General features: G+C 50.0%; 1 protein-coding gene across 1 annotated transcript in view; it reads right to left on the reverse strand.

Moving 5' to 3' along the window:
- Positions 1-14,239, reverse strand: part of LOC149361390 (uncharacterized) — a 92,522-nt gene extending 78,283 nt beyond the window's left edge. Inside the window, exons 1-2 of the mRNA XM_089568062.1 lie at positions 14,165-14,239; positions 11,924-12,026 (exon numbers count right to left, since the gene is read on the reverse strand). Coding sequence (XP_089424188.1) covers positions 11,924-12,026; positions 14,165-14,239 — 178 coding nt within the window. The remainder of the gene's footprint in view (positions 1-11,923; positions 12,027-14,164) is intronic.
- Between the last annotated feature and the right edge of the window lie 3,281 nt (positions 14,240-17,520).

Consider the following 17,520-nt stretch of genomic DNA (forward strand, 5'->3'; position numbering starts at 1 on the left):
ACGAAAAAATGCGAAATAAATATGAAATTAATACAATACGTTTGAAATGCATTTTTAGCACATCCTCTTTTTCGCTAAGGGATCGCACAGTACACGGGCCTCTAGAATTTCTCCTCCAAAGAAATTCCAGCCGCCGCGGCCGGGATCGAACCCGCGTCTTTTGGGTCAGCAGCCGAGCAAATTTCAGTTGCACATTTTTTTTTAATGATGCATAAGGCATTACTATGCACGGATAACCACACAGTATTCGCCTATGACTGCTAAATAATTTGTAATTAAATATCTTCTCTCTCCTGCTTCACTTTTGAAAACTGAGCAATGGCAATGGCATCAAAGGTCAGTATAAGCCAGGGGAGGCATGAGGAAAACTGCAATATAATTGCGGCTTTGTCATTCATTGTGATTCCGACTCTTAAGGCAGGCTTAAGGCAACAAAGAAGAAAAGCCTCAACTACTGTCCTGGTGCTGGGACGTCTAATAAGAGCTCAGAAGGACTCGGTTTCAATACGCCAGACCCTCCGCATAACATTACCCTGTGCGAAAATACCCCACCCCACCCTAGCTTAATTTCTGTCCACATGCACCAAGGCTCACTGCACCTGTTATAAATATTGCCCTAAATATTGCAATAAAGCTGCCCGTGTATGCATAGGCTATCTGTGCATGGAGAAAGAAAGAAGTTGTTAGGAATGTTTCACACCAAAAACAGAAAAAAAGGCAGCCTGTTTCTCAGAAACAGCTAAGAGCATGAAATGGTGTGTCCAAAAAGATTAGGCTGCTTTGTACTTATTTATGACAACGAGAACTGTCACAGCTGCGCTTTCAAAAATTCAGGAGCTTTGTGCACAAACGTAGCTTCCGTATGCACGTCTTGCAGCACCAACGCTTCCGAATTGAAACGACCTATGAATATGCACAGGAAAAAGCAAATAGCGAGCGCTTGATTTTAAAAGAAAAGCTACCTTGCACAATCAGAAATTTCGCGACAGAACCTTCCAAACAGTGACGTATACTGGTTGCGGTATACCGAATATATACCTAGCAAATAAGTGTGCGCTTTGTTAACGAGCGGGATTCTGTGGCGGCAATGCTACAGCTCCAATTCCGAAAAACTAACGCTGCAAAAATTGAGTTTCCAAAATACGTGCGAATGCACGATACACTTCTGCACGCATTTAGAACTTTCAGTTGTGAAACACAAACAACGAATCTTGTGTATGCGTCTTCCTTGGCTGGTAAAAAAATTCTTCTATAAGTCTCCAGTTTGCCTGTGTACTCCACAAATTCTAGGATCCCTGTCCGCTAGATGTCAAATTTCACTGAATCGGAAGTAATACAACCCACAGCTGATGATCTGCTAGGGCAACAGGATTTCAAAAGTTTGAGAAGGGCAGTGGGAGTCCAATCCAGGTGGAGTAGTGAAATTTGACTAGTAACAGACAGGGATCCTCCAATCTGTGGAGGACACCGGCAAATTGGAGACTTACGGAGGAATATTTTACCCGCCAAGGAACACACATACACAACAGGGAACCACAGAGGACTATGGCTTTTACCAGCCCTTGTCCTGTGCCGTTCTCTCTTGCGTATGCGTCTTTTTTGGCTGGCAAAAAAATTCTTCCATAAGTCTCCAATTTGCCTGTGTTCTCAACAAACCGCAGGATCCCTGTCCACTACTAGTCAAATATTTCAACTCCACCTGGCTTGGACTCCCACCGCCCTTCTCTGTGGAGAAAGGGTGACAGCAGCTGGCAAAGGACAAGGTTAACTGCAGATCAACTGGGGAAGCATTATCCTCCACTGATTTTGACGGCAGGTTCACAAGACAAACAAAATCAACTCGAGGAGCGGGGTGCACATCATGCGACTGAATGTCAATGGCCAGTGAAAATGGCACCAGCACTGTGGAATGCACATGGAGAAAACGAGACGCATTTTTTTGTCAACTTTGAGTAGCAGTCTACTGCACTTTTAAAGAGCAAAGCTCTCAAGTATGGCAACACTGGCACTTTTTGTTTTACTGGGGTGAGGGTCGTCGTGAGGGTTGAAGTCCATATTTCTTTTACATCGACTGTGTTAATTGCGAGCTATGTTTACCTAATAGGGGCTGGGCATCTAACATCACCGTTATTTCTTTGCAGCAGTTAAAACAATACAGCACACATTTTATAACATGCTTAACGAATTTTTGGGAGCAGCATGCTTTTACCCTTCTACTATTTGTTGCTACTGAATCAGTTTGGCGTTGACAAAAGATCTGTAATAAGGAGTAATTACTAATTGACATCCACTCGAGCACAGCCAAATGGCTACAAAGGAAAGCTACACAGTTTCACAGAAACTTCGTAGTTAAAGAAAGATTCGTCCTGGTCCGGTGTTCGAACTCAGAACCACCACTCACTGGAGCAGTCGCTCTACAAATTTGTCCAACCTGGACGGCAAGGTTATGGTAGGGCGAGAGCGAATTGATCAATAACTCGAGTGGGAACTGTGTTGGTCCAATGTTTTAGGACCCCTAAAACATTGGACAAACTCAGTTCCCGCTTCATGTTACCTCTAAAACATTGGACAAACTGAGTTCCCGCTTCATGTTACAATACTGAGTGACATTTTGGTCTATACACCAGAAATACCGGTAAAGCATCATGATAGAACACAATGTTTTTTAAAGGGATAAAGGAATATGTTCGCCCTTTCAGAGGGCACATATGCATAAGAGGCAACATGTGTGAAATAGTCACTGCACCTGAAGCAGTGTAAACTCCATTATGTTAACAGCAGCAGTCAAAAGCTTCACGAGCGACTATTTCATACAGATCATGCAATTACATCCATGTAATTCAGGATCAGATTCATGTGATTATACAGGGAGGTACTGCTGCTAAGTGCACGTAGAGCTCTGCATGCCTTTCTAAACCCGGCTGTGAGCCTATGTCTACGAAATTTTTCTAAATAGGCAGGTAAGGTATGCATCACTGGAAAACAATACCTACCACAAACAGCTGAGGAGAGATAGCACAGCCAAAAGCTGGAAGCACGAATGACCCAGTAGATACTGGCAGCTGGCAACTGCAAATAAATATGTCAGAGCAACTGCTGTCAGTGGCCGTAACAATGTCATGAATGACAAGAGAAGAAATTGTCTACTGCTTCATAAATTAGAATAAGGTATTAACATAGGAACACAAAAAGCAATGAGATGGCCCATGACAAAAGAAATGAACAGATTGTATGTGATGCACCGATATACATTTTTTCAGTAGATTTACATGACTGTCACAACCGTATAGAAAGATGAGCAGGCTGGAATACCACTATTTTTATGCATGATGAAAAGAGCGTGACTATTCGAATATAGCATGCACAGGATTTAATTATTACTACTAGGGTGCTTTGCAGCAGCACCGAAGGTATTTTTAAATTGAACGTAGCGACCAGTAGACCCGTCTGCTTTGCACAAATGACGAGAGGATGGAAAAGGCATGCATTCATTAGCAAGAAGCACGATATCTCACATTACAGCATGAAACGAAAGTTGGTATTGCATTTAACAAATCTGCACAGAAATAAAAACTGCCTAGTGGCAATGCAAGTAAGAGCAAGGGAAAAAAATACCGAAGAAAACTGGTGAGTGTGGTGCAGGGAGGTCTGTGGGTAGGGTCTCGTGCCTGGGAATAGTTCCGAGCGCGGAGAATCGCCGGCAGCACAGCTGGTGGCAGTCAACAAAGAATAAATAAGAGAAAGTGAAAATCAATAACAAACCATCACCGATATAGCGAACGACTTGAAAGCGGGCCGCACAAACGAGGGATATAGCAAAAAGCTGGAAATCCTAAATAAGTGCGCAGTTGCATCCCAAACAGTTCTCAAAATCTGAAGGCGAGGAAGCATCGACACCTACACCTCAGGGCAGACGCAAGAACGATCTAACTGACATAATACTGTGTCAAATTCTGTTCCATGGGGAAGCACAGATAAAAATTTACAAACGACTAGGCAAGGGATATGCCCCAGCCCTGTCTGTTGGCAGCTGGCCTAGCGCGAGTGCTCTGTCGCGCGGCACTGCCGCTCATCGTCATCTTCTAAGTAGCACAAATCAATCCGACGGGCACCAGCCGCGAGGCAACTCGACCGTTGTCAGTTCCCTTGTCTGTCTGCAGCTGGCCTAGCAAGAGCGCTTCCTAACGTGGCACTGTACGCTCATCATCCTCTCCTACGTAGCACAAATCTATGCTATTGGAATGTAGTAAACATTGTTGTTTTTCGCAGCGCTAGCAAGCGACCGCATAACTCTGTTGTGATAACTGGTGGCATTTTTATTCACCGCGGCACCCGAGTACTAAACGCAGATAGAGACTATGGAGCAACAGTTGCCGCGGCCGACAGCGCGCATCTCAATGTGGTGACGCATGAATACGTAGTGCGCGGGCCGCGGGCGAACGGACCGTCGTGTGAATCGGCCTTAACGCATTATAGCTGAGGCAACCGCACGCAGACTGCCTGCACTGCCATCCCTATATAGGCGCACACTAATAACGCGTGCGAATAGAGATCAGAAGTAAAGAAACGTACACGGGCCTCACCGTTCAGACGGCTCATCAAGGCTTAGCAAAACCGCACATTCTTCTTCGTTGCCTCTCCAGATGACAAGAAGTCGTAGCGCTACCTTTCTTCACGGCATTACCCGTTCAAAATCACCAGTGTTGACAGGGCGTAATTCTCGTTGTTGGTTTCCAAAACACACTTGTGTTCTTCATACACGTCCACCGCACGAGCACTCAAACAATGCTACGAAAACCCAAATAACACAAAACGTGACGACGGCTGCAGTTTTGCTTCGTTGAAAAAGCCTACAAATGCGCTTTTTTTATTACCATATTTGAATTGTGTTCGCAACAAAAACAAAGTATATTTTTTCCTTTTATTTCTTTATTAAATGCGAATACCAAAGCGCTTTTAGATACTTTTGCTGACATGTCGTTTGTAGAAGCTGCGATCCTGTGATCCCATCTCCGGGTGTCCTAGCAGACGACGGCGCAGACGACGCTGTTGACGGAATGCAATTTCGATTGACGGCAGCGAAAATCCCTTAAACGCGACAAAAAAGGCAAAGAAACGCACCGTATCGCAAACTGGTCCATATCAAGGATATGTTCGACGCGAGCGGTAGGACAAAGAGCAGCTGCGATGCATTACTCTACGCGACACTGGCATGCTCGACGGAGATCTGCATGAAACAGAGCTTAAATGTGACCCGTACAAGCGGATTACTGTGATATCAACTGCGTTACGGAACTACGACGATACTTGCTTCACACTTTAGCTTATATGCAACAGCGGCCCGCACTCGCCGCACCCCGTTCGAGTGTACTTTCACTAGCAAGAGCCCACATGCATGGAAGCCGACAGAAGCAACTGTCTTTTCGAGTTCAGATTGTTCCGAGAAATACGCAGCTTACTTTAGCACGTACTCGAATTCAAGTTCTCAGCCTGTGTGTCACGTACGGTGACGATGGCGTCGAGGACGAGCTTAAGAATCGCCTTAACGTGCCCGCAACGCAGCCGGTATCCCAAGCATTCATGCGCTAATTGTTGTTCACCTGTACTGCGAACGTGCGCTCAGTCGCAGGCCAGCAGCTAGCTGCTCGATTTGCCAGCCTTGCGAGTACAATTAGCAAGTTTCTGAGCCAATCTGTGAGCGAACCGAGCTTTCAGCAATGACGCTGCTCGCGAGCGCGCCGCGCGACAAGCTTCTGCCTGCTCCCTGGCTGCCGTATTCGTAGCTAAGCCTAGGAGGTTTCACTTCGATGCCAGAGCTGAGAGCGCTTCGAAACTGGCTAGCGCTGAGGTGCTACTCTTTGCATTGTAAGTACGTTTTATTGTGAACTATGTCTCGTAGTGAAATAAAGATATGCTCGGGTCCACCCGAACGGTGATGATGGCGTCGAGTACGAGCTTAAGAATCGCCGCAACGCAGCCGATATTCCATGCATACATGTGTGCTAAATTTGTTCACCTGTGCTGCAAACGTGGGCATAAAGGCTCGCTCAATCGCAGGCCAGTCGCTGCTCGATTTTCCAGCCTTGCGTGCGCGATTCGCAAGCTACGGAGCGAATCATTGAGCGAGTCGAGCTTTCGGCAACGACGCCGCCCGCGGTCGCCCCGGGCGACGAACTGTGCGCTGCTCGATGGCTGCCCTTGTCGTCGCTAAACCTAGCCGATTTCACATAGATGCTGTAGCTGAATGCGCTTCGAAACTGGCCAGCACTTAGGTGCTACCCTCGGCACCGTTTTACTCTGAACCCCGCGTCATAGGGAAATAAATATATGCTCGGTTTCCGCGACCCCTTCAGGAGCGGAGCTATAGCAGAGGCCAGGCGAACTCCAGAGCAGCAGCAAAGCGGCTATGGGAGGAAATTTGTATGGCTGTTATCGCTTCTACCAACAACTCGACATTGGCTAATGATACTCTATCCCAGAGCTTTGTTCGTGAACAAACAATACCAGTGCATTTTTCTGACGCCGGCAGCCGGCATCCAGGCTGGCAGGCCGGCCCCGAGAAGCTAGCGCGCCCTTACGCTTGTATGGCCGTGGCGCACATCAAAAACCGCCACGATATTCTCCTCTTCGCTCAGGTTGTAGCAGCACACTGCTAATAACGAGGAACCAGACCACTTTAAAAGACCGAGCGCGAGGGCGCAGGAGCCTGGGCCAAAGCGCGTGACTGACGTCATTCCCGAGACCTCATTTCACGTGAGAATCAAACGAGCAGGCGACCCGCAGGTCACCCTTGTAGGTGTGAGGAACGGTGTCGTGGAGCTGCTGCCTGGTCGCAAGCGACTGCGGGTCGCATGCCCTTTGCTACTTGCAAGTGTGAATGGGCATTCAATGCCCGTTTGCAGTAGCGAGTCCCTTAGTTCACGTAGTTCACGTATACGTATGTATACGTAGTTCACGTATACGTATATAGTAAGTGCTTCCGCGAAAATACAGTTAAACGCAAGTTTGAAGGAATGCCTGGCGAGCGCTCTTAGCAAAATGAACAACGCGTCCTCGCTGTAGATTATTCTTTGCGGCATAAGAAAATAATACGAGTTGCCTGCTACGATGAGCAATGATATCTATTGTGCAGCCTGTGGAGCCGCATGAACGTTATCATTTGTTTGTTAATTCCTTTGGCGGAGGAGTAAAACAAGCACTGAACTCCCTTGGGGTATGCAGGAGTGGAAATGCCATTTTACTCTTTTGTCAAGAGGAGTGAATAGGACCTTTCACTCTTTCTCGTTTGTAGAGAGAGTAGATTGAGACCTGCAGGAGTAGCAAGGCTCTTTTACTCTTAATGCAGGAGTAGCAGTTCTTAGAGTGTACCCCTCAGGGAGCAGTGTTATCACCGCTCCTGTTCAACATTGCTATGATGCGCCTCCCAAGCCAATTGGCCTGAGTGGAAGGCATTCAACACGCGTTATATGCAGATGATATTACAATTTGGACCACTCAGGGGAGCCTTGGGGACATGGAGGACCGCCTTCAGCAGGCTGCTTCCATAGTCGATGCGTATGCTAATGACTGCGGGCTCCAATGTGCTCTAGCGAAATCAGAGCTTCTGCATGTCAGAGCGAACCCAAAGGATAGGACAGCAATACACATCTCTCTGTCAGGAGGTCCTATTACAGAGGTGGAGGAGCTCTGTATTCTCGGCCTTTTCATTCACCAGAGACTCAGACCGTACACCACTATTGCGAAACTCAAGAGAGTAGGCGAACAGGTAGGGCGCATGATCCGCCGCGTTTCCAACAAGCGGGGTGGTCTGCGGGGCAGGGACGCGCTTCGGCTCGTCTTTGCCTTCGTGACTAGCCGGATCCTCTACGCCGTGCCATATCTTCGCACTACTAAGCAAGATGAGGCGCGAATAGACGCCATCATCCGCAAGTCAACTAAGCGAGCCCTGGATCTCCCGGTGGCTACCTCTAATGCCAAACTCCAAGCATTGGGGGTGCTAAACTCCTACCAGGAGCTGCGGGAGGCCCACCTCGCGAACCAATACACGCGGCTCACACAGACGGCTCCTGGGCGCCGCCTGCTAAACCGCTTACACATCCAACACGACTGCACTCCAGAGGAGGCGGAGCGTATCCCATTACTATGGCGCCATATGCTCTGGGTCTCCCCGCTCCCCCGTAACATGGACACCGACATGCATGAAAACAGACGACAAGCGCGGGCTCGGGCTCTTGAGAGACAACACGGCTCCCGACCCGGTGTATATTATGTAGACGTAGCAGGGCCATCGCCCACGGGCTTTTACTCGGCCGCTGTCGTTGACCAGGAAATGCACGTCGATGGACTCTCCTTTCGAGCCCCGAATTCAATGCGGGCCGAGGAAGTTGCGATTGCGCTTGCTGCCGCCCACGCCAATTCGAGAATAATCATCACGGACTCCCGAAAAGCATGTGAACATTACTTGGCAGGGGAGATCTCCCCCTTAGCTGCTTGTATTCTACGACGGACTGCCACTGATCCAACACCCAAACGAATCATTTGGGCTCCTGGCCACCAGGGCTTACGAGGTAATGAGGCCGCTGACGCGGCTGCCCGAGCGCTTACTCACCGGGCTCCTCATCCCAGCTCTTCTGGCTCGGAGACTAACTAGCCGCTGCTGCGATTCCGGGAAATATTAACACATTATAGCGACAACCACCGCCTTTTCCCGGCCCCTGCGAAAGGGCTGAGTAAGACGGAGGAGCGAACTTTAATGCGCCTGCAGACAGGTACTCTACTCTGTCCTGCAATAATAAAACAATACGATCCTAACACGGATTGGCGATGCCCACACTGTGGGGAGACCTGTGATATCCTCCACATGATGTGGGCATGTACTCAAAATCCCCACCTTCCCCCTTCCCCTACCCCTTCCAGAGAGGCATGGTAGACTGCCCTCCTCAACTGCTCCTCGCCTGAGTCCCAAAGGGCTCTCGTGAAACGGGCGAGAGACGGGGCCTCGTCATGCGGTGTCCCGGACTAGGGACGCCGACCATGCAGAGGGGCCACTCTGTGGCTCCCAAACTCTTTTTCACAAAATAAAAGTTTTCATCACCACCACCACCAGACAAAGCGGACCGCCCCTATTGTGCGCGGAGCAAAAAACCTAAGGGAACGATTCAATAGAGAGTTGCCGGAATTTTGGAGAGAGACTCAGACTAAGGTTAAGTACCCGTGCTACATGCCTCGGAATTTTGAGAAGGGCCAGACCAATAGCAAAAACCCTGCAAAGAATTTAGGAGTATAATCAAGGATACGAACGAAATAACTCCAAGCGATATCCTGCGAATATAACCCAAAACGAGTCCGCAGCAGTTGTGACGCTCTCAGAACAGGTAGCATCGAACGAGTGGTTCTAATCGACGCGAGGATGCTGCGCGAAACAGCTATGTCGGTAGGATGACTACTTTATTATCTACAGTTGATTAATTCAAACTGTTGAAGAAAAGTCGAAATATCACAAACCTTCATGTAATTATTGGACGAGAAAAGAGCCGTGGATGGCCAAATAGTGCAAAAAAATGCAATTGAGTTTAACAAAAGTTTCAAATAAATTGAAATATTTTTGATGACATTTCTTGGGCATGCATTAATTAGTTACTTAAACATCATCAAAACCATTGAATGGTTAAATAGGCTGGACAGGAAGTGGAAGGAACAGCAACCATGGCGCCAAATTTCAAAAACCAAAATGGTTGCCGAAAGATAGAAGAAGGAATATTCAGGGCAAATAAATCGACCTTTAATTACAGCATGCAATCATTACGCTAATTCAGTAGTTAAATTAACACATAAAATGATGGTAGCCGCAGTAATCTGTGGCAGCCGCAGTGATCTCTAATTTTACCTACTCCCGTCAACCGATCCATAGCACGTTCGCCTTCAATAACGTTTTTCTGAATATGCTGGCGCGAGTGGAAACTGGTGACATAAGCAAAACGTTCTTATTCTACGCCACGAATTTATACAGAACATTCTCGTTCAGGGGCTTGAGAGATATATATTTCAATGTTTATTTTATTCTTATTTTGATTTTTTATTTCTCTCTTGCCTCTTTGGAAGGCGCATAAAACTTATCATTTATTCAATTAGGTGGGCTCTGATTATACGAACGGATTTTCCAGGCTGCTTTTCTACGACGGTAAGCGTTCGCATACACTCCCGTCCACCTTGGAGGCAGGTAGGTGTCAGGGGCTGTAGCTCACACGGAGAATACAGAACGCGCAGCAGCATCTTGAAGAAAGGAGATTGCCCGCTAAGCTCTTTCTGCCCGACACGAGCTAACTATAGAGCGAAGTGAGGCTGACATCAATTTTTTATAAGAAATGTGACTTACCGATGTCATGGTTGCACCAACTTTTCTGAGGGGAGAGGAGGAATAGTAAACGTTTTTGGAAGGTGGTCACTAGATGTATCTGAGTCTCTGTTGGCCACGTAGATACCTGAACCACACGAGCTGCTAATGTTAAATCTATGACTGAGCGAGAAGCTCCTCGCATTAAGGTTGCTGCTCCGGAATTGCAGAAGCGCACAGCATGCATGGCCATCCATTACCAAAGAAGCTGGCAGCAGAAGTCTGAACTCCCAGACACTGTGGTGCGAATTAAAATCTCCGGCCATAATTCTACTGTTTGCGCATTTGAGTAAGCTATCCAAACAGCCTGGCCTGCGAACGCCTACACTGAAGTAGGCGTTTGCAAATTCAACTGGCGCACTGCGGAAGGGAGGTGTTGAACGCCAACAATTCACGGTCAGGGAGTGTAATTTCTGCGAGATAGAGGCCTTGTAACATATTTTTTTAGAGATCATAGTTACTAACCTGCCGCCGCGGCCGTTAATGCGATCTACTTTGAATACGCGAAATTTTTTCATTGAAAATGATTGAACTGGACAGAGCAACGTTTCTTGCAAAATCACTATATCTAGATTAAGTTTATAAACATTTTCAAGGTCGTGGAGGGAAGAAAGAACGGAGAGGCGATTCCACTGCATAATCTTTAGGCTCGCCGTGATTACTGACTGATGAAAGAGGCAGCAACAACATCCTTCAATACATCAGTCTGGAGGATTATTTGGGGCTCCTCTCTTGTTTTGGATTGTGGAACAGAAGACTTCGACGGTGCAGAAAGAGCTCGACACTTCTCAGAAGGGCAGAGCATTTCAACATCCGTGGTGCAAATATCGACGCGAGAGACACTGCAAGGAGCGATGGTGGCAGCGGGAGTTGGGATGCGTCAGAGGCGACATGGAATGACTAGTATTAGCAGCACAATTTGGAAGATATGGAGACGTCGCCGCCAGAACAGATGATTGAGAAAGCATAGATTTGCATGGAAAAAGTTGAAATAAAGCCTCGGTAAAAGGGCACAGCATTTGCTTCACCACCACAGAAAAAGCCTGTTCTATTGTGGACACCATCTAAGCCGTCAGACTTGACTGGACATCTCCAACAGGTGATCGCGTATGGCTGTCGTATGAATTATTCTTCAGGTGCAGACATGCATACGAATTTGCTTAGACCATTCCTTCACCTGTATTGTGTAGAAGAGCTTTTGTTCGTCATCTTGTTTCAAACAGTTGACTTCATCAACTGAGAGGTTGCAATTGCAGCGACAACACTGGGGCCCAGCACAGGCCCTCAGCCGAATGGCTGTTTCCACAAACATGGCAGCGGGTCACCGATTTCCGCGCTTTTTCACTATGACCAAACAACCAGCAGTTGGTGTATTGCAGAGGACGCGGCTTCAGGAAGTGCACACGGAAAACTACAGGCGAGGCCTTGCGTTCAGAAGGGAGCAAGCACTTGTTTTTACGACTGATTCTGTCGGTATGCGGAAATCGTTTAATTCTCTGCTGCACCGGTAGACAGAAAGAACGCCCACACCTGCATCCTGAAATTCTTCCAGTTTCCTGCGGGGAAGATGCTGATCGACACCACGGTCAATTTCTTTGGAGCATGCGAGCTCTTCCGGGAAGAAGGCTTTCACCTGCAATGAGTCACGGACAGGAACAGGTCTGTGATGCAAGCAATACAAGAGGATTGCAGACAATGCCTCTACGGCTGAACGGTCGCACTTCAGAGATCTATAAATAGTGGTTGCTTACAGGCTTTTGCTAAACAACGTCCTTTTTTTATCTCGCCGGTGTGGCTAAGCTCTGGTATCGCAACCATGAGGCAGATATTCAAACCTGGTTGACCTTCAAGACTAAATTTTCAGAAGTATGTGGTCAACCGGCTGTCAGGCGACTCCGAGCCGAACAGCGATTGCACGAACGATCTCGGCAGGCTAGTGAAAGCTTCACTAGCTACATCGAAGATGTCGTTCACTTCTGCAAGCGGGTCAATCCTCATATGCCGGGAGCCGCCAAGACCAACACATCTTGAAAGGCATTGATAACGACCCCTTTCAGATGCTCTTAGCGCGCGACTTGCGCACCGTTACTAAAGTTTTCAGGATCTTTCAATGCTTTTAGCAGTTGCACAAGCAGAAGATTCTGCATAGGCAGCGGCCAGAGCAGGTTGAGTCGCTTGCTACGCTCACGCCTGCTCCTGACCCCTCGCTGCTACAGCAGATTAACGACATCGTGCGGGGGGGTGGTGAAAAGATTTATTTCGAAGGGACAGGAGGTATGTTTGGATCAGACCGTAAGGGACCCCTCCTTACAAACACTATGTGGAGGTCCCTTGTTTGGAACCCCAGTGGTGGTTGGCGCCGCCCGGGCGCGCCCGACTAAGGGTTGTTGGGCATGTAAGTCGTGGCAGCTGAGCAGGGACGCCTCCCAGTCCTCCCGGGTTGGGTTGAGGATGGAGGGAATGGCCGGGTTGGAGGGGCAGGCCAACACCATGTGATAGGTGTCCGAAGACACCACACTACAGTGCCGGCAGCTGCCCCTAAAGGATGGGTGAAAATGTTTTAGTGCAGCCGGGCACAGCAATTTATTGATGAGAAGGCGGAGGAGTCACTCATTCACCTTCTTGAGGCCTTTACACGGGTTAGGGTAAATGCGATTACTATGTTGATAATAGGTTTTAATATCTTTGAACGTATAGACCGGGTTATTTTTTTTTTTACATCGGGTTCCTGAGCGGGTGGGGAGGAGAAAACAGCCCGGTGAGAGAGCGCGCGGGCGGATGCGTCTGCTGCCTCATTTCCTGCCAACCCCTAATTAGCAGGGGCCCCTATAAGGTATGGTTACGAAGGGCCCATATAAGGTAAGGTGCTAGTTACGAAGGCGTTTGCCAGCCGCAAGGCATGCTGACTTCATAACCCCCTGTTTGTTGGAAACCCGGGGGACCATGCGGCCCACCTTGTGCCCCAGCTTACGCAGTTTGGCCAATGTAACGTCTAGCCATCTGTGTTTGTGGATGTAGAGTGGAGTACCCGTATCTCATCACTTTCATGTATGGGACCATTCTCAATAGAAAGAGATATTTTAGTTGTGCACTGTTGTGAGGGGCGGAGGTGCACAAATTTCGATTTTTGAGGGGAAAAATGAGGACCGCAGCGGTGGGCGTAGCGGTCTACTATAGTCGCCGCTGTTTGCATGCTGGTTTCAATGACCCCGGTGCTACCCTGCGTGGCCCACAGAGTAATGTCATCGGCGTACAGTCGGGGACAAAAGTCTCCGGACCACGTGTTCCTCAAACGAAGCTTATAACTCTACTATCAGACAGCGGCTGGAGACCGCACAGGTGGAGATGAAAGAACAGAAATTTAACTTTTACCTCGGCAAGTGTGGTCTCCAGCCGCAGACTAATGGCAGAGGTATCGGCTTCATTAGAGGAACATGTGGTCAGGAGACTTTTGTCCCAGACTGTACATGGCGCGCTGCACGCCGGCGCCACCGCTCAGCTGGGCCGTCAGGTGCATCATAGCCAGACTGAGAGCAGTGGGGAAAGTACCGCGCCTTGGGGTTCCCCTCCTGCCGAATAGGTAGGGACCGTGCTCTCTATCCTGGACGCGGGTGTTAGCTTGACGACCGATTAGAAGCTGGCATATGTGTCGAAATGTGTTCAGGCCGCAGTCGGTCCGGCTTAGGTGAGTGAGTACGATTTCATGTGGTAAATTCTTCCGGGAAAGAGTGGCACGTGAACTTTCCTTTCTGCCGAGCGCTCAAGACCGACCATCATATCTGGCTCCAGCACTCCAACATGCAATTCAATAACAAATGCCTGAGGCTCTTCCACCAGCCGATCCATCACCACCTGTCACGGTTCCGTCTCCATAGGCTGATGTTGTCGCTAGACCACAACCTGTGGCGGTTCCGCTCACATATGCCGACGCCTTCGCGAGACCGCCTCCTTTCGTGGCTCATGTGACTTATGCCGATGCCGTCGCAATACCGCAGCCGCCAATCTATAGTGCGCCTTTGGCGCATCTGCGAGGGCCGGTGCCTTACCGTCGACCTACTTCAAGGGTCAGCGATTCCTTGCGCACAGCGGACAATCGGGCAATTTGCTTCTTTTGTGGCCTCCCTGGTCATGTAGCCCGGCATATCCGCCGTTGTCTTCCACACGTAGAAATTCCTCCCGAAGCTCCTGGGTACTGGCCTCCAACGAGACAGTACTCTGTGCCTGCTGCACCGCCGCGAAGTCGTGCTTTCTCCCCGGACAGTTCTGCCCTCTGCAGCCGCCGGCCCTCTACTCCACGACATAGCTGGGTCTATCTCGCATATGCGACGTCTCCCCACCTCTAACCAGCAGGAAAACTAGGCTCCCCCATTCCTGAGGCAGAACTGCGTCCCCTTCGAACTTCGAAACGCCTCACCCACGAGCCGGTAACCTCATTGAATTATCCGTCGACGGCGTTTCTGTCATGGCGCTTGTCTACACTGGCTCTGCGGTTTCCGTCATGGACGTAAAACAGTGTAGTTAATTAAAAAAAGTGAGGACGCCAATTGCTGGACTCTCACTGCTCATTGGAAGCGCTCAGAACATCCAGCCGTCTGCAGCGTGTACCGCTCGAGTTGTCATGAAGGGGACCATCTATGCCGACGAGACGAGTTCGTCGTACTGCCCTGATGATCTCATGCTGTTATCCTGGGCTTTGACTATCGTCCCAGTCCCATGCTGCTATCATCGATTATGCTCGAGCTGATGTCGAGTTCTCTGACCTCTCCGAAGCTGTCTTGGACGCTGCCCCTTCTGCTGCCTGCGTTAAAGCCCTCGTTGCCGAAGACATTGACCTGCTTACCTGTTTTTCGGTGCTTGTACCCCTCTCTTGCGGCTCTCTTCGCGACAACACTGTCGTCTTCACACCGTCCACTATCTTTCTGCACCGCAAGCGTCTTCCTATGCTATACGCCGTACTGACTATATCCGCTGGCCTTTCCGTACTTTTCGCCTCTAACCCATTTTCATCCCCCAACGCCTTGCGCCTAGGTGAATGTGTCGGGAACGTACAACCATTCGCATCTCTGCACATCCAGGAAGATTCGGACGACGCGCCCACCTCTCCATAGCGGCCCTCAGACCACCTACTGCTCCGCCCGATTCCATCATCGACCGAAGCATTCCTTCGCTCCATCGACGACAACCTTCCAGCGCTGAAAAGGGCACAGATTGTTACTTTACTTCATGAGTTTCGCTGGTCATTTGACTCATCAAAGTTCCTTGGGTCAAGCCTCCAGTGTCACCCATGGCGTCGACACAGGTCACCACGCACCGCTGCGACAACGTCCCTATCCTGTGTCTTTGAAGACCAAGTCGACAAGATGCTCCAGAGTGGCGTCATTCAGCGCTCAAGCTGCCCTTGGGTGTCGCCTATAGTGCTCGTGAAAAAGAAGGATGGCTTCATACGCTTCGGTGTAGACTACCGCCGCCTTAATAGGATTAGGCGCTAGGACGTCTATCACCTCCCGTGCATAGACGACGCTGTGGATTCATTGCAAGGGGCAGAACTCCTTTCCTCCCTGGATTTGCATTCCGGGTACTGGCAAGTTCCTATGAAAGAGGCCATCCGCCCCAAAATCCGGGGGGCACTTTGTTGACCTAAAGTGCGGTGAGGCGAAAGCCTTAAGCGCGGTGTTGCTGCTTGTGTCACTGATGCGTTGTTAAGTGTTAGGCTTCGCCTCTAAGAGTGAAACGCGACAGCGTCTTCCAACGCTGCCAGGGAGTCTATAGAACGCCATCGCCCGTGTGATTGTACGCCTTGCTCGTCGGTAAATTGGTTTTTGAGGAAAGGAAATGTGTCTGTCTCGCATATCTGGTTGGACGCCTAAAGCCTGCCGTAACTGGAAGGAAGTAAGATGGGAGTGAACGAAGACACCGTATTCACTAGACGCGCCTTCGTTCATTCCAAACCATCGAGCTGGCATGGCGGAGAGAGAGCTTCCGGCCACCGAGCGTGACGGACGCAGGATCATGAGCTCCGGCGGAGCGGCGATAGCGGCACTTGCTGGCCGCGGAAACAGGTTAGCTGCCGACGCAGATCAGGAATACGAAATTGTTTTGCCTAACTTGCCTACAGGACGTGTTGTTCTTAACACGGTGTTTCTTCACGGAGACGTGAGAGCGAGGCCCTACACGGTGGAAGATTTTCGGGACGCCCTGGCCAACGCTGGTGCGCTCCCCGACGTCGTGGCGTTGGGGGCGTATCAGATTAACCACGTGTGGGCGGTGACGATGAGCACCTCAGAAGCTGCGAAGAAACTTGCTGCCTGCAAAGAGCTACAAGTGAAAGGGCGCCGGTGCATTATTTTCGACCCTGAAGATCAGCAGGTAAAGCTGCGCCTGCATTGGATGCTGCACGGTGTGGCGGACGACGACATCCGGACTGCTTTCGCGGCGTTCGGCAACGTGACGGAGGTGACGCGGGAGCGTTGGCGTGTCCAAGGCTTGAAGGAGAAAGGCTCGACCACCAGGACCGTGCTACTGAAGTTGAAGCCGGGAATCAAGGTGGATGATTTGCCACACCAGGTCCGAGTAGCCGGTGAGCTGGCCCTCGTTGTTGTCCCTGGGCGACCGATGCAGTGCCTGCGTTGCCACGGCACGGGTCACGTTCGCCGCGACTGCAAGGTGCCCAGGTGTTCCCTGTGCAGGCGCTACGGACACATGGACGCGGACTGCGTCCGTACCTACGCGTCAGCTACCGGGCTCGGAAAGGCGAACGACACTGCGGAACTCATGGACATCGCTGAGGCGGAGGAAGCAGCCACTTGTACGGACGAGGCGGGCAAGTCGGCTTCCACACTTGCGACGTCAGGGACTCCCAGTGACGACACCAAAGCGGCCGACGAAACAGAGAGCCAACAGCCGACGGGAGGCTCCCTCGGCGTCTCTAACGAGACGCCAGAGAACGGGGCGTGCCCATCAGAGCCCGTAGTCGTCGAGGGAAAGGACCTGAACGAGGACCACCACGAGAATACCGGCGCCCGCAAAACAAGCGTCTCGCCCCCCCTTAACACCCCGGCGAAGCGTTCCCATGACCAGGCCAGCCCTGAAGGGGACAAAGTGGTAGCACCCGGCGTCGAGGAGCCCCC

This window comes from Amblyomma mixtum, chromosome 2 (genome assembly GCF_055824585.1).
Source record: "Amblyomma mixtum isolate Tamu chromosome 2, ASM5582458v1, whole genome shotgun sequence".
Taxonomy (NCBI): domain Eukaryota; kingdom Metazoa; phylum Arthropoda; class Arachnida; order Ixodida; family Ixodidae; genus Amblyomma; species Amblyomma mixtum.